An 18,585-nucleotide genomic window follows, 5' to 3' on the forward strand; every position below is an offset into this window, starting at 1 on the left:
AATAATATTAAAAAAATATTAAATATAATTACAAAATCATTAAAACTGTATTCATTAAATAGATATATAATACATATAATTAATAAGAGAGAAGAGAATAGAGAAATTTAATATATAATTATATAGGTAAATACAAATATAAGAGCATTATGGATTTTATTCAAAAGATTTAATTATAGTTATTATCTTTGCTTGATTGATCATTTACTTTTGTGAATATCGTCAAATTTTAAAATATTAAAAGATAATTTGTCAGATTCCTGATTTGAGACCAGCGTAGGTCTAGCTTATGGTGAATGTTTGAATTTTGTCGGTTTAGGTACTCTTTAACAAATTTGCTTATCTGAAACAAATTAATTGGATATTCATCATTAATAAGTAATTCATCATCGCATTAAAATATAACATGTATTGTAACATTTTTCCGCGGCATAAATTTTTATACTTTTTATAATTGTAATATATCTAAGACAAAAGTACTTATAATTTATATAAAGATAATTCAATTTGATTATCAAAATCTAATAAATATATAAGTTACCGAGTTTTATATTATATAATTTACCTTCTTAAGTTGGTTCTTAGAATACACATGATTAATGATATGAGTTAATGCTGCAATTGTACTAATTTCTCTAGATAAATAAAACAGCAGTTTCATAATTAATGCATATAACAAACTTTTGTGATTACAAGTTAAAATATATTTATAATAAAAAATATCATTACCTAGGTTTTAATACTTCAAAATTAAATAATATGTGTTCAAGTATTTTGTTGTTCTTTACATGCTTTGTTATAATAGAATAAAAGATATTAATACGTTCAATAGTTGGAAATGTTTTCTTTTTAAAGTCATTTTCATTCTTTATTTGCGACAAATATTGAACGATTATATCAAAATCTTTAGCACAAGTCAAATATTCGAAAATTTTATTATCATCAGCATTTTTCTTCAATAAATTTAACGTTGCTGACCAAGTCTTATTGTCCGCTGTCACCATACCCTTACAATATGTCCATTCTTTCCACCATGGATAAAGTCTAATATATAATTTAAGATACATAGAAAAAACATTCATTTTATAATTACACAAAAGTTTATAGTTCTCTCTTAATTAAAAATAATTCATAAAATATTAATTATTATGCAATATACAAGAAAAATGAATGACTGATAAAATAAATCATAATTTTAACAAAAAAATTACATAGACGCTCCATAAGCATATTTGAGTTGTTTTTTCAATTCATTATTTGCTATATTTAGGCACTCCGGAAGCTCGAATGTACAAGCCCATCTTGTGGCTTCTTGTATTAAATATTTAGTAGTGTCATTAATGTTTGCAGAAATGTCGTAATATCCTATTGTAGCAAGAAGTTTACTTAATATATTGCTAAAGTATACCTACAAAATCAATAAATAATATTTTTAGTTTTAGAGTTTTGTTATTTATAAAAAAAATTATCGTTTCTATCCTTATTAATTTAATTGTAATTTAAATAAGTGATTATAAAATAATTAAAATTAAATTACTTTATATATAGCTATACATATATATTATATTTTCTTTCAAGTTCTAACAACAATTAATACGAAAGTTATACTTTATATGATTTTATCCATAACATATTTTTTATATTAACGAGAGATCCATTTACTATTTACCTTAATTTCTGTAACTTTTTGTAGTGGAAGTTTAAAGATACTCGACATATATTCGAAAATTTTGATCATAGGATACCATGCTATGTAATCTTTTTCTTGTTTTAAATAGCTCGTGAGATCCCAGAATATAGAGGAATCAAGTTTTCCTGCTATTGTAAGATGAAATGCGTCATCGATAATTTGAGCACGATTGAGGACATGTATGTTCAAATATTGATCAGAATTTAAATAACTTGCGATCCTTTGCCAATTTTTAATATCATAATTTACGCGATAATATCCTGTTGTAAAATAAATAAATTTTACTGATTACATGAGGTCATTCTTTGATTTATTAAAAAATATTTTTAGATATAAAAAAATTTTACTTTTGTTTTTTGTTCATATTAGGAATGCATAAAGTTTAATGCACATTGCGCACATTATAAAAAGAATTGTATGACTTGCGAATTATTAATTTTAAAATTATTTTATTTAGATAATAAACTATTATTTAAAAGAAGCTACGTAGAAAATTTTGTATAAAATTAAATTAATTTTTGTTACATAAATAATATGCTAATAAATAATTCGATCAAATTACATGCAAAGAAAAAATTAATTGCAGATAGCAATATAGAGTTTAAAACACACTTTCTCTATATATTTTTATTGACAATGAATATTATGTAATGTGTGATATATTAATATTATTATAAAATATACATATAATATAATATTATATATATATATATATATATACATATATATATATATATATATATATATATATATCATATTATATGTATATTTTATAATAATATTAATATATCACACATTACATAATATTCATTGTCAATAAAAATATATAGAGAAAGTGTGTTTTAAACTCTATATTGCTATCTGCAATTAATTTTTTCTTTGCATGTAATTTGATCGAATTATTTATTAGCATATTATTTATGTAACAAAAATTAATTTAATTTATATATATATATATATATATATATATATCATATATATTATATAATATGAACACAAATATAAATTAATGTAAAATAATTTTGATTATATAATATAGATAATGTCATATATAATTTTATTGATTAATATTTACCCATTTGTTGTAAATTGGCTATTATCCAACCTTCTGTCATACGTGGCAAGAAAATTTCGTAATATGGATAAAGTTGAGGTGTAAGTATTAGCCAATAACTAGTATAATTATTATAAATATTGACAAAATTGAGTTCAGTTTCAGTAGTAACGGTCACTAATATAAACCAATTATCTTCAGCCGATAGATTATTTTCTGCTGATATTGTCACACATGATGCATTGTGATAATTTCGTTTTACATTCAGTATAGGATAATGCATTTGCTTTGTCCAGGCACCCATTATTTGCGATATGCGAATATGTGGTATGTTAACAGGTGATTTGCTAACATGCGGCGAATCAGGTAGTTCAATTTGTATAGCAGTCCACAAATCGTCGAGAGTAGCCGATTTAAGAGCACTAAATTTATAAAATTTTACATCGTTGACAGTAAAAAATGAATTGTATCAAAGAATATATATATAATTATTACATATGTGTTATCTTCTTTTATTATTACAATAATGCATAATTATTTTATATTATAATTAATACTCACTGCTTATTAACATATCTCTGGAGACCCCTCCGAAATGCATCATCATAAAACATATGCATCATGCGTAATATTGCAGGTGCTATAAGTTACATATAAAATATTTATATAATAAATTATGTTTAAAATTAATTTATTTCAGTCCAAAGTTTGTGAATATAATTAATTTGGTAAAAAAATTTGATAAAAATTCTATAATTATATTTTTTTCTTACTTCTTTATAGAGTTAAGCTTAAAGTACCAATAAACTGTATAGATAAGATTGTTTAAGACTAGTCTTTTCTACTTTTTATGGCACTCACGTTTACGAATTTATAAACTTGTATAATTATATTTACTTTGTCTTACCTTTAATATAACGAGAAAAGGACCATGAATCAATTTCCGAAGGATCATTTATCTCTGATATAAGCGGTTTCATAAAGGAGTTAGTATCCAAATGAAGAGATTCATGTTGAGTTTGAACAACAAACAAATCCATTATTCGAACATTTGGAAAAATCTGGGAATAAAAATTTTGATGTAATTAAGTGAATACTCAATATAAATGAATGTTAATATTAAATATGTATCAGTGCTTTTGTTCGTAATGACTATTGAAAATAATTGCATGCTATTTTCCACATGTATTATTAAATTTAGAGATATTGGCAAAACTTCAAAATTAATAAAATTATTTTTAAATGTCTATCTTATTTTTTTATTATTTTAAATCTCAAATCTCATAAATCTTTTATATAATTTTTAAGAATTGAAAAGAAAAATTGAGCATTTTGATCAAAAGAAATAATATATATTTATACACATTTAATAAGAATATTTTATATTTTATGACATTAATGAACATTTATATATCTTTAATTGTGTAAATAAATTATTAAAATATTATTATAAAAGTGTTATTTTAAGAAACCTTGTCAACGGCGTCCATTCCAAATAATGTAGCAATACCATCATTCAGCCAAATGTAAGACCACAAAGATGGACTAACTATATTACCAAACCATTGATGTACTATTCCACTTGCCACTAAGCGCGCCACGTTAATTTTGTGAATTACAGGATCTTTGTCAATTCTATAGATAACATCTTGTTTCCTAAAAATCATTTGTAAATAATTCATAAATTTTGTTAACGGAAATAATCGCTTACTTCTTATATTTCTGCTGTATTAAAAATTACATATATTGAAACTGTATGCATATCAATATTTTTATTATGTAGATAAAATTAATTATGTTCTATATATGCTTATTTAAAAAGAAAGTGTTTTTCACAATAATTTGACATAAAGATTTAAATTGGTATAATTTTGACGACACTATTTGAGTTAATCTCTCTTTTCTCAATTTGATAAAATACACTTTACAGCAATCGTATCAGTTATACAATAAACAAAATAAAGAATAAAAAAATGTTTGCACGTCTTTAAAATTAAAATATAAACTCGTATAAAAAAATTTTTATTCTTGCATCAATGTAAAAATAGAAATATAGTTTTAATGTCTTATATGTAAGTAATGGAATATAAAATTTAAATGTTTATATTTTCACAAGTATGTTTCGTTTTTTATTATTTTATAATATTGTTAAGTGAACTAATTTTTTTATTGTATTAATCTCTGTACTGTATTTCTTCTCTAGATCACTTGATAAGGATTCAAAGAAGGGTCGAAACGTCGTGATTTAATAAATAATATTTGGTAGTACGGTCGAGAGAAGAGTGTTACTTTTTTAAATGTTTATCTTATAAGTTATTAATGTATGCATCATACATGGTTATAGTGATCTATTAAAATCTCAATCTCTAATTATATAAATATATGTATATGTATTTTTAAATTTTCTAACTTTATAAATGTGTGCTAAATAATTTAAACATTATTAAAAAAATTTTTAATGGATTAATTTCTCTTTCAAATTACATGTATTTCCTATAAAAAATGAGGTCTCAATTCTAGTATGCTATCGAATTATATGTATTACCTATACAAAATGATGCCCCAATTTTGTATGCTATCGACTTGTAGATCCGGAACTACAATATGATCAAGTTTTGTGATTTTCGTGATATTAAATTGCGTGGCCGACCATTCAATTCCAAAAAGCTGTGAGACATACTCAGCAATTATCTGTGCAAATTTTAGTTCCGTGTCTGCCGAATACAAATCCTCTGTGTACCAATCGTTGGTAATCGGATTTTTGTCAAAAAAATCAGGTTTCACATGGTATCCCATGATAAACTTCCAATACATCCGTTGCCATTCTATATATGTATTTTCCTCATTAAATACCGGATGATTGCAAATAAGATGATCTGTAGACACCATAAATGCCACGAGATAAGTGGGCATTGCAGGAGTAACGTTGAATGTCGTCAGTATCATGTCAATTTCATTTAGAGGTTTCTGCATTTGTATCTGCATATTCGAAAGAACTGTGTAGTTTTTATGATGCTTTATAGAAATTTGAAAGGTAGCTCTTAAGTGTGGTTTGTCCCAACATGGTATTACTCGTCGAGCATTCATTGCCTCGAAACGCGTTGCGATCAACCTGTTAGAATTTAAACAACACATGCCTGAGATTATGATAAATTTTCAACTATTATTCGCGTAAAAATATCAAAAATATCAAAAATATCAAAAATATCAAAAATATCAAAAATATCAAAAATATAAAATATATATACATGTAATTTATAAGTATATTATTGCAGAAAAACATATAGCGTAATTTATTACTATATATACCATCAATTTGCAAAATTGTAAAATTTTTTATTATATATTATATTTATTAATATTTTTTATAATATTTAAAAAACTTTTAACTAACTCATTTAAATTCTCTTTAAAATATTAAAAGTACATTTGCAACGCAAAATAAATACGATAAAAGCAGGTTTTTTTCTTTGAAATATTAATATATTTTAACTGTGTAATAATATTTAAATATTGAAAAATTTTTTGCATATTATGATACAGCTACATTCTACTATCATATTTAAGTTGATAAAAATGATTGGAAATAATTTGTGAGAGAAATAGTAACATATAAATATCAATAAAAATATTTTTTATACTTTAAACAATATTGCGCTTTCAATTACTTACATGTTGTTCCCGCTCTTGTTTATGTGCAACAGTTTATGTAAAAAAGAGCCTTTTTCTACGTTATTATCTATCATACTTTCAAATCTCATTTTCAATGTGTGAATTCCTATTGGTATTATTTCCATAAAATAAAGACTCATAATTTGCGTTGTATGTTGATATTCACGTAATATCGGATAAAACGTTTTTGATTCATTATTGTTTTCTATCTCGTTTGTTACATTTATTAGCAATTCAAAATTTTTTGTGTTTATAATATAAGGTTGTAATGCATGCAACTTTATCATTTGTATTGGTTGAATAATCTCGATTTCAATACTGATGTTGCCTTCAAATTTCATTATATTTGGAACGACAATCGGATCTAATTGGATGTCATAATGCTTCGGTATTATACAATTATGATCAATCAAAACCTTGGAGTAAGACGGAGTAAGTTGGTAAAAATTAGCTATCGATATTAGGCAGCTATTTAATAATAGTATTAAGAATGTTATGTCAGATCTCCAATATCTGTAAAATATATTCTTCATTAAGAAAAGAATAAATAATAAGATACAAGAGAGCGAAAAATTATATCTGTCATATATGTTTTATAAGAGAGAAAGAAACGGGTACAAAAAATTACAATAATTTTTATTAATTTTTACTAATTTCGCATAAAAATGAATTAATTTTTTTAGAGCATTTTAACAAAGTAAATTTTTATTAAAAAATAGCGTTTGTTTGAATATAGACAAAATCACAAAAAGAATTTTATAAAAAAAAAATACTTAAATATTTTTTCGAAAATAAAATGCGTAGAGAATAACATTTAAATAGTTTTTGAAAAACCATATATGTCATTCTATGTCTTGTAAAATTGGTATATCTAAACGGATATCAAGTTTAATTGAAATATGTATATAATTTTTTACAGAAAGTTTCAGAATTTAAACAAATGTATTTTCTCAACGTCTGTTCAGTTTCTTATTTTCTCAAGATTTTTAGATGTCTTTTCTTAAAATGTATTTATACTAAACGGAAAAAACAACAAATACAAAATTAAAATTTAAGTCTTTTTTAATGTATCGTCGTATGTATGCAAATACATATATATATGAGCAAAAACTGATCGGTGAACTGATTTAATTGAACTAACTAATCTTCTGTTCTATGACTATTATGACATGCATATTGTCTATAACAACGAAGATTAACATTTATTCATGATTTGTTAACTAAATATTATAAAATAAAATATATGGCATATATATAACATTACTTTTAATACATATTATATATAATATTTAATATAAAGTAAATGTGATATAACTTTAAACGTAAATCTCTTTTTTAGATTATGTTTCTTTTTAATTTAAAATGGGTAATTTAATGATAGATAGTTTAATATATTATATTGGCATATTTGTATATTATGTATAATGTTGTCTATTATTGATCTCAATTTTGAGTAAAATATGTTTAAAAAAATATATCTAATTGTGCTTTAAAATTATTTAAATTATATTCTATATATGTCTTTTACTTGCAAACAAAAATGTATAGGTATATAAATATTCTGCGGTTTGATGCAAATCAAATTATACGCGATATAATTAAATTGTGTATCAAAGATATAGATTTTTATAATAATTACCTAAGTATCATATTATCGCCGCACGTTATTACTGTTAGAAATATATTTAATTCTCACTGCTCACTCGTTCTTCTCACTTAAAAGGATCGCCGAGAACTGACAACGAAATTGACCATGAGTGTGGCAAAAACATAACAACTTTCTTATATAGGTCGTGGATATAAGTATAGGTAGGTAATAATATTTTGTCGATATACGAATATTTTTTGTAAAATTAATTTGAAACTTTCACTCTTTTCCTTTGTGTGTTTATTTATGATACACACATATAGAGTGTTCAGAATAAATTTCTTTCCATTATCTCAAAAGTTTTTCTTTAATTTAAAATAAAACTTAATGATTATTTCTGAATAGTTAAATATGGATTTCTTAAAATTGATTTTGCAATTTTGCTTCGATGTAGCACTAATATATGTACGCAGTATGTAGGTTTCTTTGTAAAATCCATATATTTTCTTTGAAAATTACTGCAACACTATTAATATAAATAATTAAATAAAAAAGGTTTTTTGTGAATTAAATTTTAGAGAAACAAATAGCTAATAAAATCATATATTTTTTAATAATTGCACAAATGGAATTTAATAATATTTTAATTTAAAGTTTATTGCTTATACAAAAAATATATATTTAAAATTGAAAAATTATAATAAATGATGATTTTTTTCGATATTCTCGTTTAGCCGTGTCATTTAATATTAATCGACTTTACATGCCTTTTTTAATAATGAATATAATTGTGGAGCTAAATACGCGATATCATATAAAGAAAGACAATATATATGTTTTTCAAAGTGTATTAATTAAAAATTTACTTCACAATTACATATATTACATTATATGTGTATATATATAATCCACATTAACATGAAGATATTCACATACATAACACAATACGATTATTAATATTTACAAAACATATTTTGGCAATGGAAATGTAAAAGGTATCATTGTCGAATCATTTGCATTAACTTCATCCCGCTCATAATCTAACTCAATAGTTTTTTCTTTCCACAAATCTTCATGTAGGGAAGACATGGCACCCAACCAATCCTGAGTAAATAATATAATAAAATTGAACTATCGAAATCGCGTAAATTACATTAAAAATTATGTCATACCTGTTGACAATGATTCGCCCATGTATAAATCATTCTGTTATCTACCTTCATAGATAACTTCTTCGTTTGTCGTAGCATATTTACCGCAGCATTTTTTCGAGATTGAACCATATAATAATAGGCTTTCATTAACATATATCTACGAACATTTTGGCAGCACAGTTATTTTAATTAAAAAAATGATTTGAAATATTATAATGTTCTAAAACACATAATTTCAAATAATGTATTTTTAAAAATTATTTGAAAGATAAAGTTTTATAATATTCTCAATAAAGACAAATAGATAAAATTAATTTTTTTCAATACCTGGGAATTGCGATTTTTACAACCTTTATCATTTTCTCGATATGTTTAAATTTATCTTTAATTTCTGCCATTGTGCTTAGCGCGTTGATGTTTCTATTAGAAATTTCCCGCACTGCAAATTTGTGATTTTATCTTGATAAAAACGAATATTGTCTAACGATTGAGTATTCCTATATTTTTTTTTATTACCGTACAAAAGTAGCAGTCCCTCGAGTTTTTTCAACGCAGTAATTGTTGCTGCCACCTTGTGCTCATCCACCACGCTTTCGGCTGTTACGTTTCTGCTGTTCCAAACTTTGACAGCTTCCCACTGCTGCGTTCTGATACACCTTTTATAACATAAATTGAAAAAGCTTTTAAAGAGTTTAATAAAAATAATAATATATAATTTACTTGTGCGATTAATATTTATCAATTATAATTCGCAAAATAAAGATTTTCGCATTTACCACAGCCACATGGAGGTGAAATATCGTCTCTCCGCTTCGGGATCGTGCAGGCTGATTATGGACTCCCCTTCTGTAAGATAATATTGCTCGCAATTTCGAAATGAGAGGATCGTGATGCCAGTATCGAGTTGTACATCGGCGCAAATAGCATAGTACCATGTGCGACCCGATTTTTCCAAGTCGTTTTGCGACGCGAATTCTATATTAAATTTTTATGGATAATTTGGATAGTTTCTGCATTTAATAAACTTTATGCATTTTTACTTCATCTGTTCTATAGTTTATCGTATTTGTACGAGATTTTTTGTTTATAATTGTTCATTTTTAACCTTTGTATTTTTTTGTGATGATTTGACGCCTACCCAGTTCTCTCAGCAAAACTACGACTTCCGAATGACGACGTGAAATCATGAGCAAATGCGCTAATCTTGGTAGTACGAGCAATTTGAGAAATATGGAATTCATGGTTTGCGCCATCCTCGTCACGATAAAGCCGATTCTGATCGCTTTGCTAATCTCTCCTCTCAACCATCGCGAGAAAAATATTCCCGCGTAAAGTTCAGCGACGCTCTTGAGCTCTTGGAATTCGAGGAAGTCCCCTTTTCTTGCACATACATTGATAGCCTGTTTTTCCAAATGAGAAATAACTGACCTGTTCAAAAATATTAAACTAATTTAACACTATTATTTTTACCAAAAATAAAAGTATGTAATATTAAAGAAACGACCGATACTGGACTAAAAAGGCTTTATTTTAATTAAAATGTCATGACGTTTCAACCTGTGATTTAGGTCCTTTTCAAATGAGCTGAAAAATTATATGTAGTTATGTATTATTACAATAAATTAAGATAAAAAGCAGCAATAAAAAATTACACAGAATTCTTACATAATATTGGAGATGACCACATAAGTACAGCAGTGCGCAAATTTTAATCACAGATCGAAACGTCATCATATTTTAATTAAAATAAAGCCTTTTTAGTCCAGTATTGGTCGCTTCTTTAATATTACATATTTTTATTTTTGGTTTTAATTTTATACTGGCGAATTGATTTTTTATACTAAATTAATTAAGACAATTTATACTATTATTTTTATAGAAAAAAATTAGATTAGATTTAATAAAGTTGGAAATGTGAATCACACATAATGATTTTCTGTTATCTGCGGCGGATTATCACTCCACTAATTTTATATGAAATTAAATGGATTTGCTCTGATTATGCTATATGTTGTGGAACCTTTTTTGATAGACATGTGCGGTAAGCATCATGTTCGTGAGCGAAGTGCAGAGTGTGATAAAATCTCTCGACGAATTTAGCGCAGCATTCAAGCTCCATAAGGCTGCTAATCGTGCATGCGTCTTCATGTCCATTGTTCCCTGTAAATATTTATTGCTAAATAATTTTATCAAATTCCACAAATTTGACGTTGTAAAAAAAGAAGTTTTAATATTGCAAGCAGTAGAAGCGATAAATACGAGAAGTGATTATAATTTGATTTTTGTTATCAAAAATAATCTATTAAAATTTTATTAATTTATTAAATATTATTGCGGAGCAAAACAATCTTTACTCTAAAAACTTCAAACATTAGTGCTAAACAAATAGCCAATTGTTCGATATAATTCATGGTCAGTTCATCGGCGACGTCGATTTTCCAAGGCTTGGGACAAATCAGTTTCCATCTTAATGACTCGAGTTGCATCGTCGACTTCAAGTTAATCGAGAATTTGTGTCGTGGAAAATGATAACCCAAACTATTCATTGCTTCGTTTAATTTTTTCTTCGCTTCGGAAAGTAAACCACTTTCCAAATGACACCTACCTTGAAGCGTTCGGATTTTTGCAGTGAGATAAGACAAGAATATTGATTCTTCTTCGTGAGCTTCAAACATCTGTCATTAAATCATCAGTAGAGCTTACTTGTTTAACTTTTTTATCTTTATTCTATGATATTTTTTATTCTGCCTTACTTGCTGAAGCACAACTTCAGCATCATTCAAAAGTCTGCGAGCTTGAGGTATATTGTTTTCTGCCAAACAAACCTCTACGAACTCCAGAATTGCCATCAAGATCATGTCTGGCTTTCCTAATGAGGATAAAACAGTTAAATTTGTGTAATTTTTTAAACAAATAAAAAATATATAATTAATTATAATAATTAACAAAATAAGAAAAAAGAGATATTTTTTTCTTTTTTTTTTTGTTACATTGTCATATCTCACCAATTCCTTGACAATGATCCAACATTTGTGAGTAGACGGTTATTAATATAAGATGGCATTGACAATTGGCGAAATCAACATTAGAAAAAGTTTTGAGTGGTTTTCTGATTTTTCGGAAAATATTGAGACAAATCGCTGCTTTCTTCTCTTGTCGAATATCTTGCAGACAATAGGTTTATATGTTATTAGAAGATAGTTTTATATCAATTCACACACAGTTGATATATTACAATATGATAAATAATTTTTATTAATTTTAAGATTATCTTATTATGAATCAAAATATATACATATATATAGATCCAGCTAGTTAGACTGATTTTATATAGTATATAATATATTTTATATAATATATAATATAATATAGTACCGTCGTCTGCTTCTTCTTTGAGAGTGTAAGGTACTTCTTCAAGTTGATATGTTTCGGGAAGCTCAATAGTTGGTCTCCTCCTTTTAATATCTTGTGCGGTTACTTTGCCTAATAATTTTGCAAATTGTAACTCGCCACATGCCATACATCGTCTGGTATGTCGTTGAAGAAATTTTAATGCTTTGTTATGTAATTCTATCTTATGATTTTCTGTGAGTGATCTTCGTACATAAAATAATACAATGTTATTAATATATATAGTTTTTAATATTATATATATAATATTTAAGGTATATTAGATTCAATAAAATTTAAAAACAGTAATTTATAAAATGTTTCAATATTACACCATTATTTTAGTCGATAAAGAATTGATTGTTATACAACAATAATAAAACTATACCTGTAAGTAGTTTCGCGAAACATTGACATTTTAAAACGCATCAAACCGCAAGATGCATATCGCGGCAAATCAGCTAGTTCATCTGGATAAATTTTATTTTCATTATCATAAATAATTTTAACGAAACATATGATCCTTTTATATAAACTTTTTAATATATATATATATATACCTGGTATTATGAGACCTATACAATCGCACGCAATTTCTGCTTCGACGCTAATTCTTTTTACATTTCTGTAAAATACAAGCGGTCTACCACTCGTAGTGAAATCACCTCGTGCGCATCCAAAAATTCGAATTTCGAAGAGTTTCTGAGCGGCTGTGACAAAAATAAATATTACCTCAAATAGTTACTTTAAAAGATTTTTGTTGTTTCCATTTAATTGAATACGCACACACACAGCGAAATTGCGTAATTATTACTATAAAAGATGACATACACATATTTTTTAAATATACTGTAATTTAAAAAATCATTATGTAATAGTTGCATTTTCTTGATGCTGTTTACCGAGTCCAATTTCTCTCGCAGATTTATCTTCCATTAGGTATCGTAACATGTCTCTATTAATAATTTCTCCCAACACTGACGCGCATTTTAGTAGTAATTGATCCAATGGTGTTAATGAGTCGAAGAGCTTCAAGATCATTACTGATATCACATAACATATAAATATATTATAATCAAATTTAATTGCTTTATATGGAAAAATCACACAATTGTAAACAATATGTCTAAAAAATTATACATATAATAAAACATTAAATATATTCTATTTACAAGAAAATAAGACAAAAATGTTATATTGAAATAAATATATAAATGCGTATAAATAAAATTATTAATTTTGTTTTACCATCCATTGTCATCTCAGCATTTCCCTCTTCCGGTACAAAACCTTTCGCAAACTTGCAAACGGCGATCTTTTCTTCATCATTAATTGTTTCTGCTTTATGGATTGCAGTTTTCAAATGCAGCGGAGATATTAGACCGTTCTGAAATTAAAACTTACATTATCATTTGTTAATTATTTTCAGAATACAAAAGGAAAATCTCTTCTTTCTTACTCGATAACTTGTCTGATACATCTTCCATTTATCTGAACGATCTTTTTCGTTTTTATCGTTTTTTCTCACAATATCCTCTGAGACAAATCTAAATAATTATTAATTGTGTCTTTGTAGTAATTTTCTATTATTATAATTACTGTTAATTTAATATATCAATTACATTTATAAATATATTATTAAAATGAAAATATTTGTTAAAGTGTCATCTACAATAAAAGGATTTTATAAAAAATATTATATTTATAGTTCCCGTATTTCGCATTATTAAATTAAAAAATTTTTTTTTATGTGATTTTATTTTACATTGCAATAAAAAAGTTTAATTTTATATTAAAAAAATATATTTTTAGATAAAATAATAAGAATCTAAAATTAAAATTAGACCTTTTCAGTGAAATAATGGAAGGGAGCACATAACCCATTTCTTCGGCTATTGTTTTGCGGACATACACTGTTAAAAGGCTACCAGATTGGGTAAGGCTTACCAAGTAACTTTCTATCCATCCTGGATTGCCAAAACTTTTTTCTTGGATCACTCTGGATGGAACACGATGAGATATACATATGTGGATGCACAAATCATAAATGCAAAAATCCATATAGCTTTCATTTTTTGATAAATATTATTTGTATGTTTAAAATGACTAACTTTTCGAGTTCAGGAGGAATTCCGTACACATGAAGAATCTGACACGCGAGTGCTGCGTGATACCACTTATCTATATGACTCAATTCGATAATCTGTTAATAACAAAAAGACAATTTACATTTATATATTTTATGTATATGTTTTTTTCACAGGATTGTAGAGTATATGATTTCTAAATACAGTCTTTTTTCAAACATTTTTAATTGATATTTATCATACTCGTGCTCTTTCCAAAATAGCGGGATGGACTTCGTATTCGCCGCTGAGCTTGTGCCCAATTGTGAGAACAAAAAAGATCATGTTCCGCTTGGTCAACGTGCGAAACAATAGCATAGATTCATTGTCCCCGTACTGAGCATCATCGATAATCATCACCCATAGTTCCTTGAAGCAGCGTCTCAGCAGCTTAAGCAGAAACTTGTTCAACACCTTGCGCTTCTGTTCCACGGATAGCTCCTTGTAACGCGGACTTATCGTGAAATGAACGTTGAACAGCTGATTGAGGGAGCAGAGAAAGTCGGGTTCGCGTACCGGACCTAGTTGTGATGTCAATCTGTCTTCGCGTTCTCTCGACGTCGTGGCGATGTCAAAATTCAGAGGCTTGGAAAAAATCATGTGGATCAAATTGTAAGGAGCCTGTGTTTAGAGAGAAACCATTAATTTCCATCTAGTTCAACACCGATCTTCAAAGTTTGATGGAAAGAATTAATGAAAATTAAATATTATATAAATAAAGAGCGATATACTAGCGATTTTTAAAGGGAATATAAAACAGGAATATTTTTATGTGTTCTTAAAATATTAAATTAAGTCTAATCAAAGCAGAATAATCGTTTCAACCTTAGCGTCGCTCATCACCAGAGAAATATAATGATATGGTACATCTATGGGAATATTCTGCGCGATTTCATCCAATAATCTTGTCTTGCCGATTCTCGGCTCGCCTCTGATAATTAAGAATAAATTAAAGATTCTTAGCACTATTGGAAATTAATATTTATAAAAATTAAAGATGTTTAAAAAGATTAAATTAAGAAAGAGACTTACTTTATAACTAGCGTGTTGTATTCGGGTTTTAAATGCTGTATTGTTTTGTCCCTGGTGGAATATTCTAACAGATTCGTCAGTATTTGTTGGAAAATTTCGATCTCTGCTTCTCGGCCGAGCAAAGGATAATTGCTCCATGTTAATTCAGGCGTACTGAATCTACAACGATCCGTCGACTTATCGCATTAATGAGAAATAATAAAAATAAATAATAATTACTAGAAAATCACTTCATTTGTTCCTGAAATTCGTAAACAGGACCGATGTTCGTGATCCCTTTCAAATGCCTCGGTTCTTGCAATATAAAATGTCTCGCTTCGAGACGAGAGTGTAAGAAACTCTCACGATCGCACACCACCTAAAAAAATAAAGATTACATTAGTATATAAAAATTAAATCAAATATTTTTGTCATTTTTAATCGCAATGTTAAAATTTATGTACTCTGCTAAAAAAATATATCTTAACTCATCATCTCAGTTTTCCAATTTTTAATTTAACTTTTAATCATAAACTAAATATTTATCTATTTAGCGTAAATAAAATTAATAGAATGCACACACATTCACATTAGGAATAATTATCTAATTATGTTCCTATTATAGTTCCTAATTACTTTGTTGTTATACGCGACCATCAAACGCGCCGCTTTATTCACCGACATTCCGATCACAGTATATTCTCTCCGTAAAACGTGACCGATTACACCGCAGTACGTCATCCCTGTAGTAACAGCAATTGTCACGGATTTGATATTCTTCATTGCTAGAAGATCCTGCCGCAGTTTGCTGGCGCATCTCAATCCAATCTGCGATTCCAACTCGTGTTTGTCGCCTCGCAAACCGAATATGCAGAGAAATATCAAGTCCTTGTCGAAGAGGGACGTCTTGTTTACGCATCCGTTCATTTCATTAATTAGCCTTTTGTCGCATTTACATATGAACAAAACTATAACGGCTATAAACGGCTGCTTCTAGCAAATAATCAAGAAGATTCATTTTTTAATTGCGCTTACCCGCAAATTAATTTATAAGCTGTGTTAACGAGCGTGATTAATCTTCCCTTGTATACATCCGCTGTGATGACATTGATGAAGAGTATGACTACTTGTCTCATCTCTGTAAGATGCTCCAACGGCTCGTCCAATTCCACGGATCGTATCACTGGTCTGGGTATGTAACTTCTTAACGAATTCTTCAATTGCGCTTTAGCTGCCTTGATAACCTTCGGCCTCACTGTTCGTAATTACCAGACGTTTTTATAATTTATTGAAATAAAGAAAGAAGAAAAAAGTAAGGCGACACGGATGTTTCCATTCATTTCCATAAAAATAATAAAGTGTAGATAAATTAAAAGAAAATTTAAAGATAGAAATAAAAATAAATAAATAATTTTTATTTATTTGCACGACATACGGAAAAAAGTACAAGTTTTTATTATAAACTCACGACTGTAATCGATTTGTTCAAAATTATGTTCCTTCCAACTATCTTCTATTCGATCCGTTAAGGATATTATGCTACTGGCATCGGACTCTAATGATGTTAAAAAGCCTCTGCGACGAAATTCTTCGATATCTCTCTCATCTAATGATTGAAATTGTGCGCGTTATCACTTAAAAGATTTAATACGTTCCCATGTTTAAAATATAAAATAACGTGCCATCTTCAACGTCATTATGCACGTCATGAGTTTTAGATTGATACCACATTGCCGAACAGGCTATAATTAAGGTATGTATGCCATCTGCTAATTTTTCGTGAATATACTCATTAGGATTTGCCCATTGCCAGCTACTGGGTGCCACGAGAATATCGCCACCTCTGAATACAAGTTTTAATTATTAATTTGACATTCTTTTCTTATTATTATTTCCATAAAAACAATTAAATAGATAAATTAAAAAAGCGCTTTATATATTCTTGATATTTATTGATCGTATTTTAAAAATAAAGATTGAAATAAATAAAATAATTTTGATTTATTTTCACAATGTATAAAAAATTTAAACTTTATAATCTTACCGACATAATCCTTCGGCGTGTTTTACATCCCAGACAGGTTTCCCAGTGATAACGTAATACGATATCGTTTCTGGATCACCAATAGATGTGAAGTACGTCTTTCCAGAAGCAATGGCAAGTTTTACTATCATAAATATAACATACTTTGGAAATATTCGGCTTTGTTATATATATGTATTTTATCATTAAATGTTTTTATATAACAAAAAATAAATTCTTTAATTGTATGATAATTAAATATAATTTTTTATTCGTAATTTTTATAACAATCGACTTTTTAAAACGCTAAAATTCGGCACTTTTGCCGAACTTTTAACGCATTTGAACCTTTGAGCGTTACGCCGACGTCCGTGTCGTAAGTTCCGAAATGTTTCTGTATGACACACGCGGTTTGCATCGCTTCCGTCGCGATATCGCGCATAAGCATTCCGTCTTGGAGCTTCCACATTACTATAAACGCGTCGCCGGAAAATTTCACTACGTCACCGTTATGCGAAAGAATTTCCTGCACCATCGCACCGATGTAGCTGTTTAAGGTTTCCGACAATTTCGACGGACCGCCGACACCGGTTTTCGTATATTTTTCCGTAAGATCTGTAAAGCCTGCACGCATAGAATTAAAATTACACGTAATAATATGTGACAATGAGAATTTATTTATGCACAATTAGTATATAAAATAATGATCGAATAGCTGGATGGTTCCCAACCTGAAACGTCACCGAGCAATAACGTTGCATAATATTCTCTGGTTTCGTAATCGTCATAATGATCAAGAATCTCGTCGGGACACATAGACGCGAATATTTTAGTATGGTGCTCCAATCGCATACGCGAAGATCGCTCTGTATTATAG

The 18,585-nt window shown here is 27.5% G+C and overlaps 2 protein-coding genes across 2 annotated transcripts; both read right to left on the reverse strand.

Moving 5' to 3' along the window:
- Nucleotides 1-98: 98 nt before the first annotated feature.
- LOC114928506 (aminopeptidase N-like) lies at nt 99-8,165 on the reverse strand. Its single transcript, XM_029299746.1, has 12 exons — nt 8,056-8,165; nt 6,417-6,929; nt 5,290-5,856; nt 4,217-4,400; nt 3,652-3,805; nt 3,306-3,384; nt 2,766-3,166; nt 1,670-1,950; nt 1,212-1,408; nt 730-1,044; nt 566-635; nt 99-343 (listed from the first exon to the last, which is right to left on the reverse strand). The coding sequence occupies exons 1-12, from the start codon at nt 8,064-8,066 to the stop codon at nt 230-232; spliced, it is 2,886 nt and encodes a 961-aa protein (XP_029155579.1). The 5' UTR covers nt 8,067-8,165; the 3' UTR covers nt 99-229.
- A 799-nt stretch (nt 8,166-8,964) lies between these two features.
- Nucleotides 8,965-18,539, reverse strand: LOC114928462 (adenylate cyclase type 10). The gene is made up of 29 exons (XM_085479875.1): nt 18,440-18,539; nt 18,057-18,332; nt 17,730-17,853; nt 17,368-17,528; nt 17,154-17,291; nt 16,721-16,940; nt 16,322-16,625; nt 15,937-16,064; nt 15,707-15,865; nt 15,500-15,605; nt 14,879-15,295; nt 14,660-14,751; nt 14,395-14,547; nt 14,008-14,095; nt 13,797-13,935; nt 13,451-13,591; nt 13,109-13,258; nt 12,937-13,018; nt 12,480-12,754; nt 12,164-12,301; nt 11,912-12,027; nt 11,513-11,833; nt 11,179-11,318; nt 10,297-10,586; nt 9,935-10,133; nt 9,675-9,814; nt 9,486-9,597; nt 9,177-9,315; nt 8,965-9,108 (listed from the first exon to the last, which is right to left on the reverse strand). Exons 1-29 carry the CDS (start codon nt 18,522-18,524, stop codon nt 8,965-8,967), a joined length of 4,977 nt encoding a protein of 1,658 aa, XP_085336001.1. The 5' UTR covers nt 18,525-18,539.
- Nucleotides 18,540-18,585: the final 46 nt, after the last annotated feature.

This window comes from Nylanderia fulva, unplaced genomic scaffold (genome assembly GCF_048542155.1).
Source record: "Nylanderia fulva isolate GAGA-0341 unplaced genomic scaffold, ASM4854215v1 Scaffold1, whole genome shotgun sequence".
Lineage (NCBI taxonomy): Eukaryota > Metazoa > Arthropoda > Insecta > Hymenoptera > Formicidae > Nylanderia > Nylanderia fulva.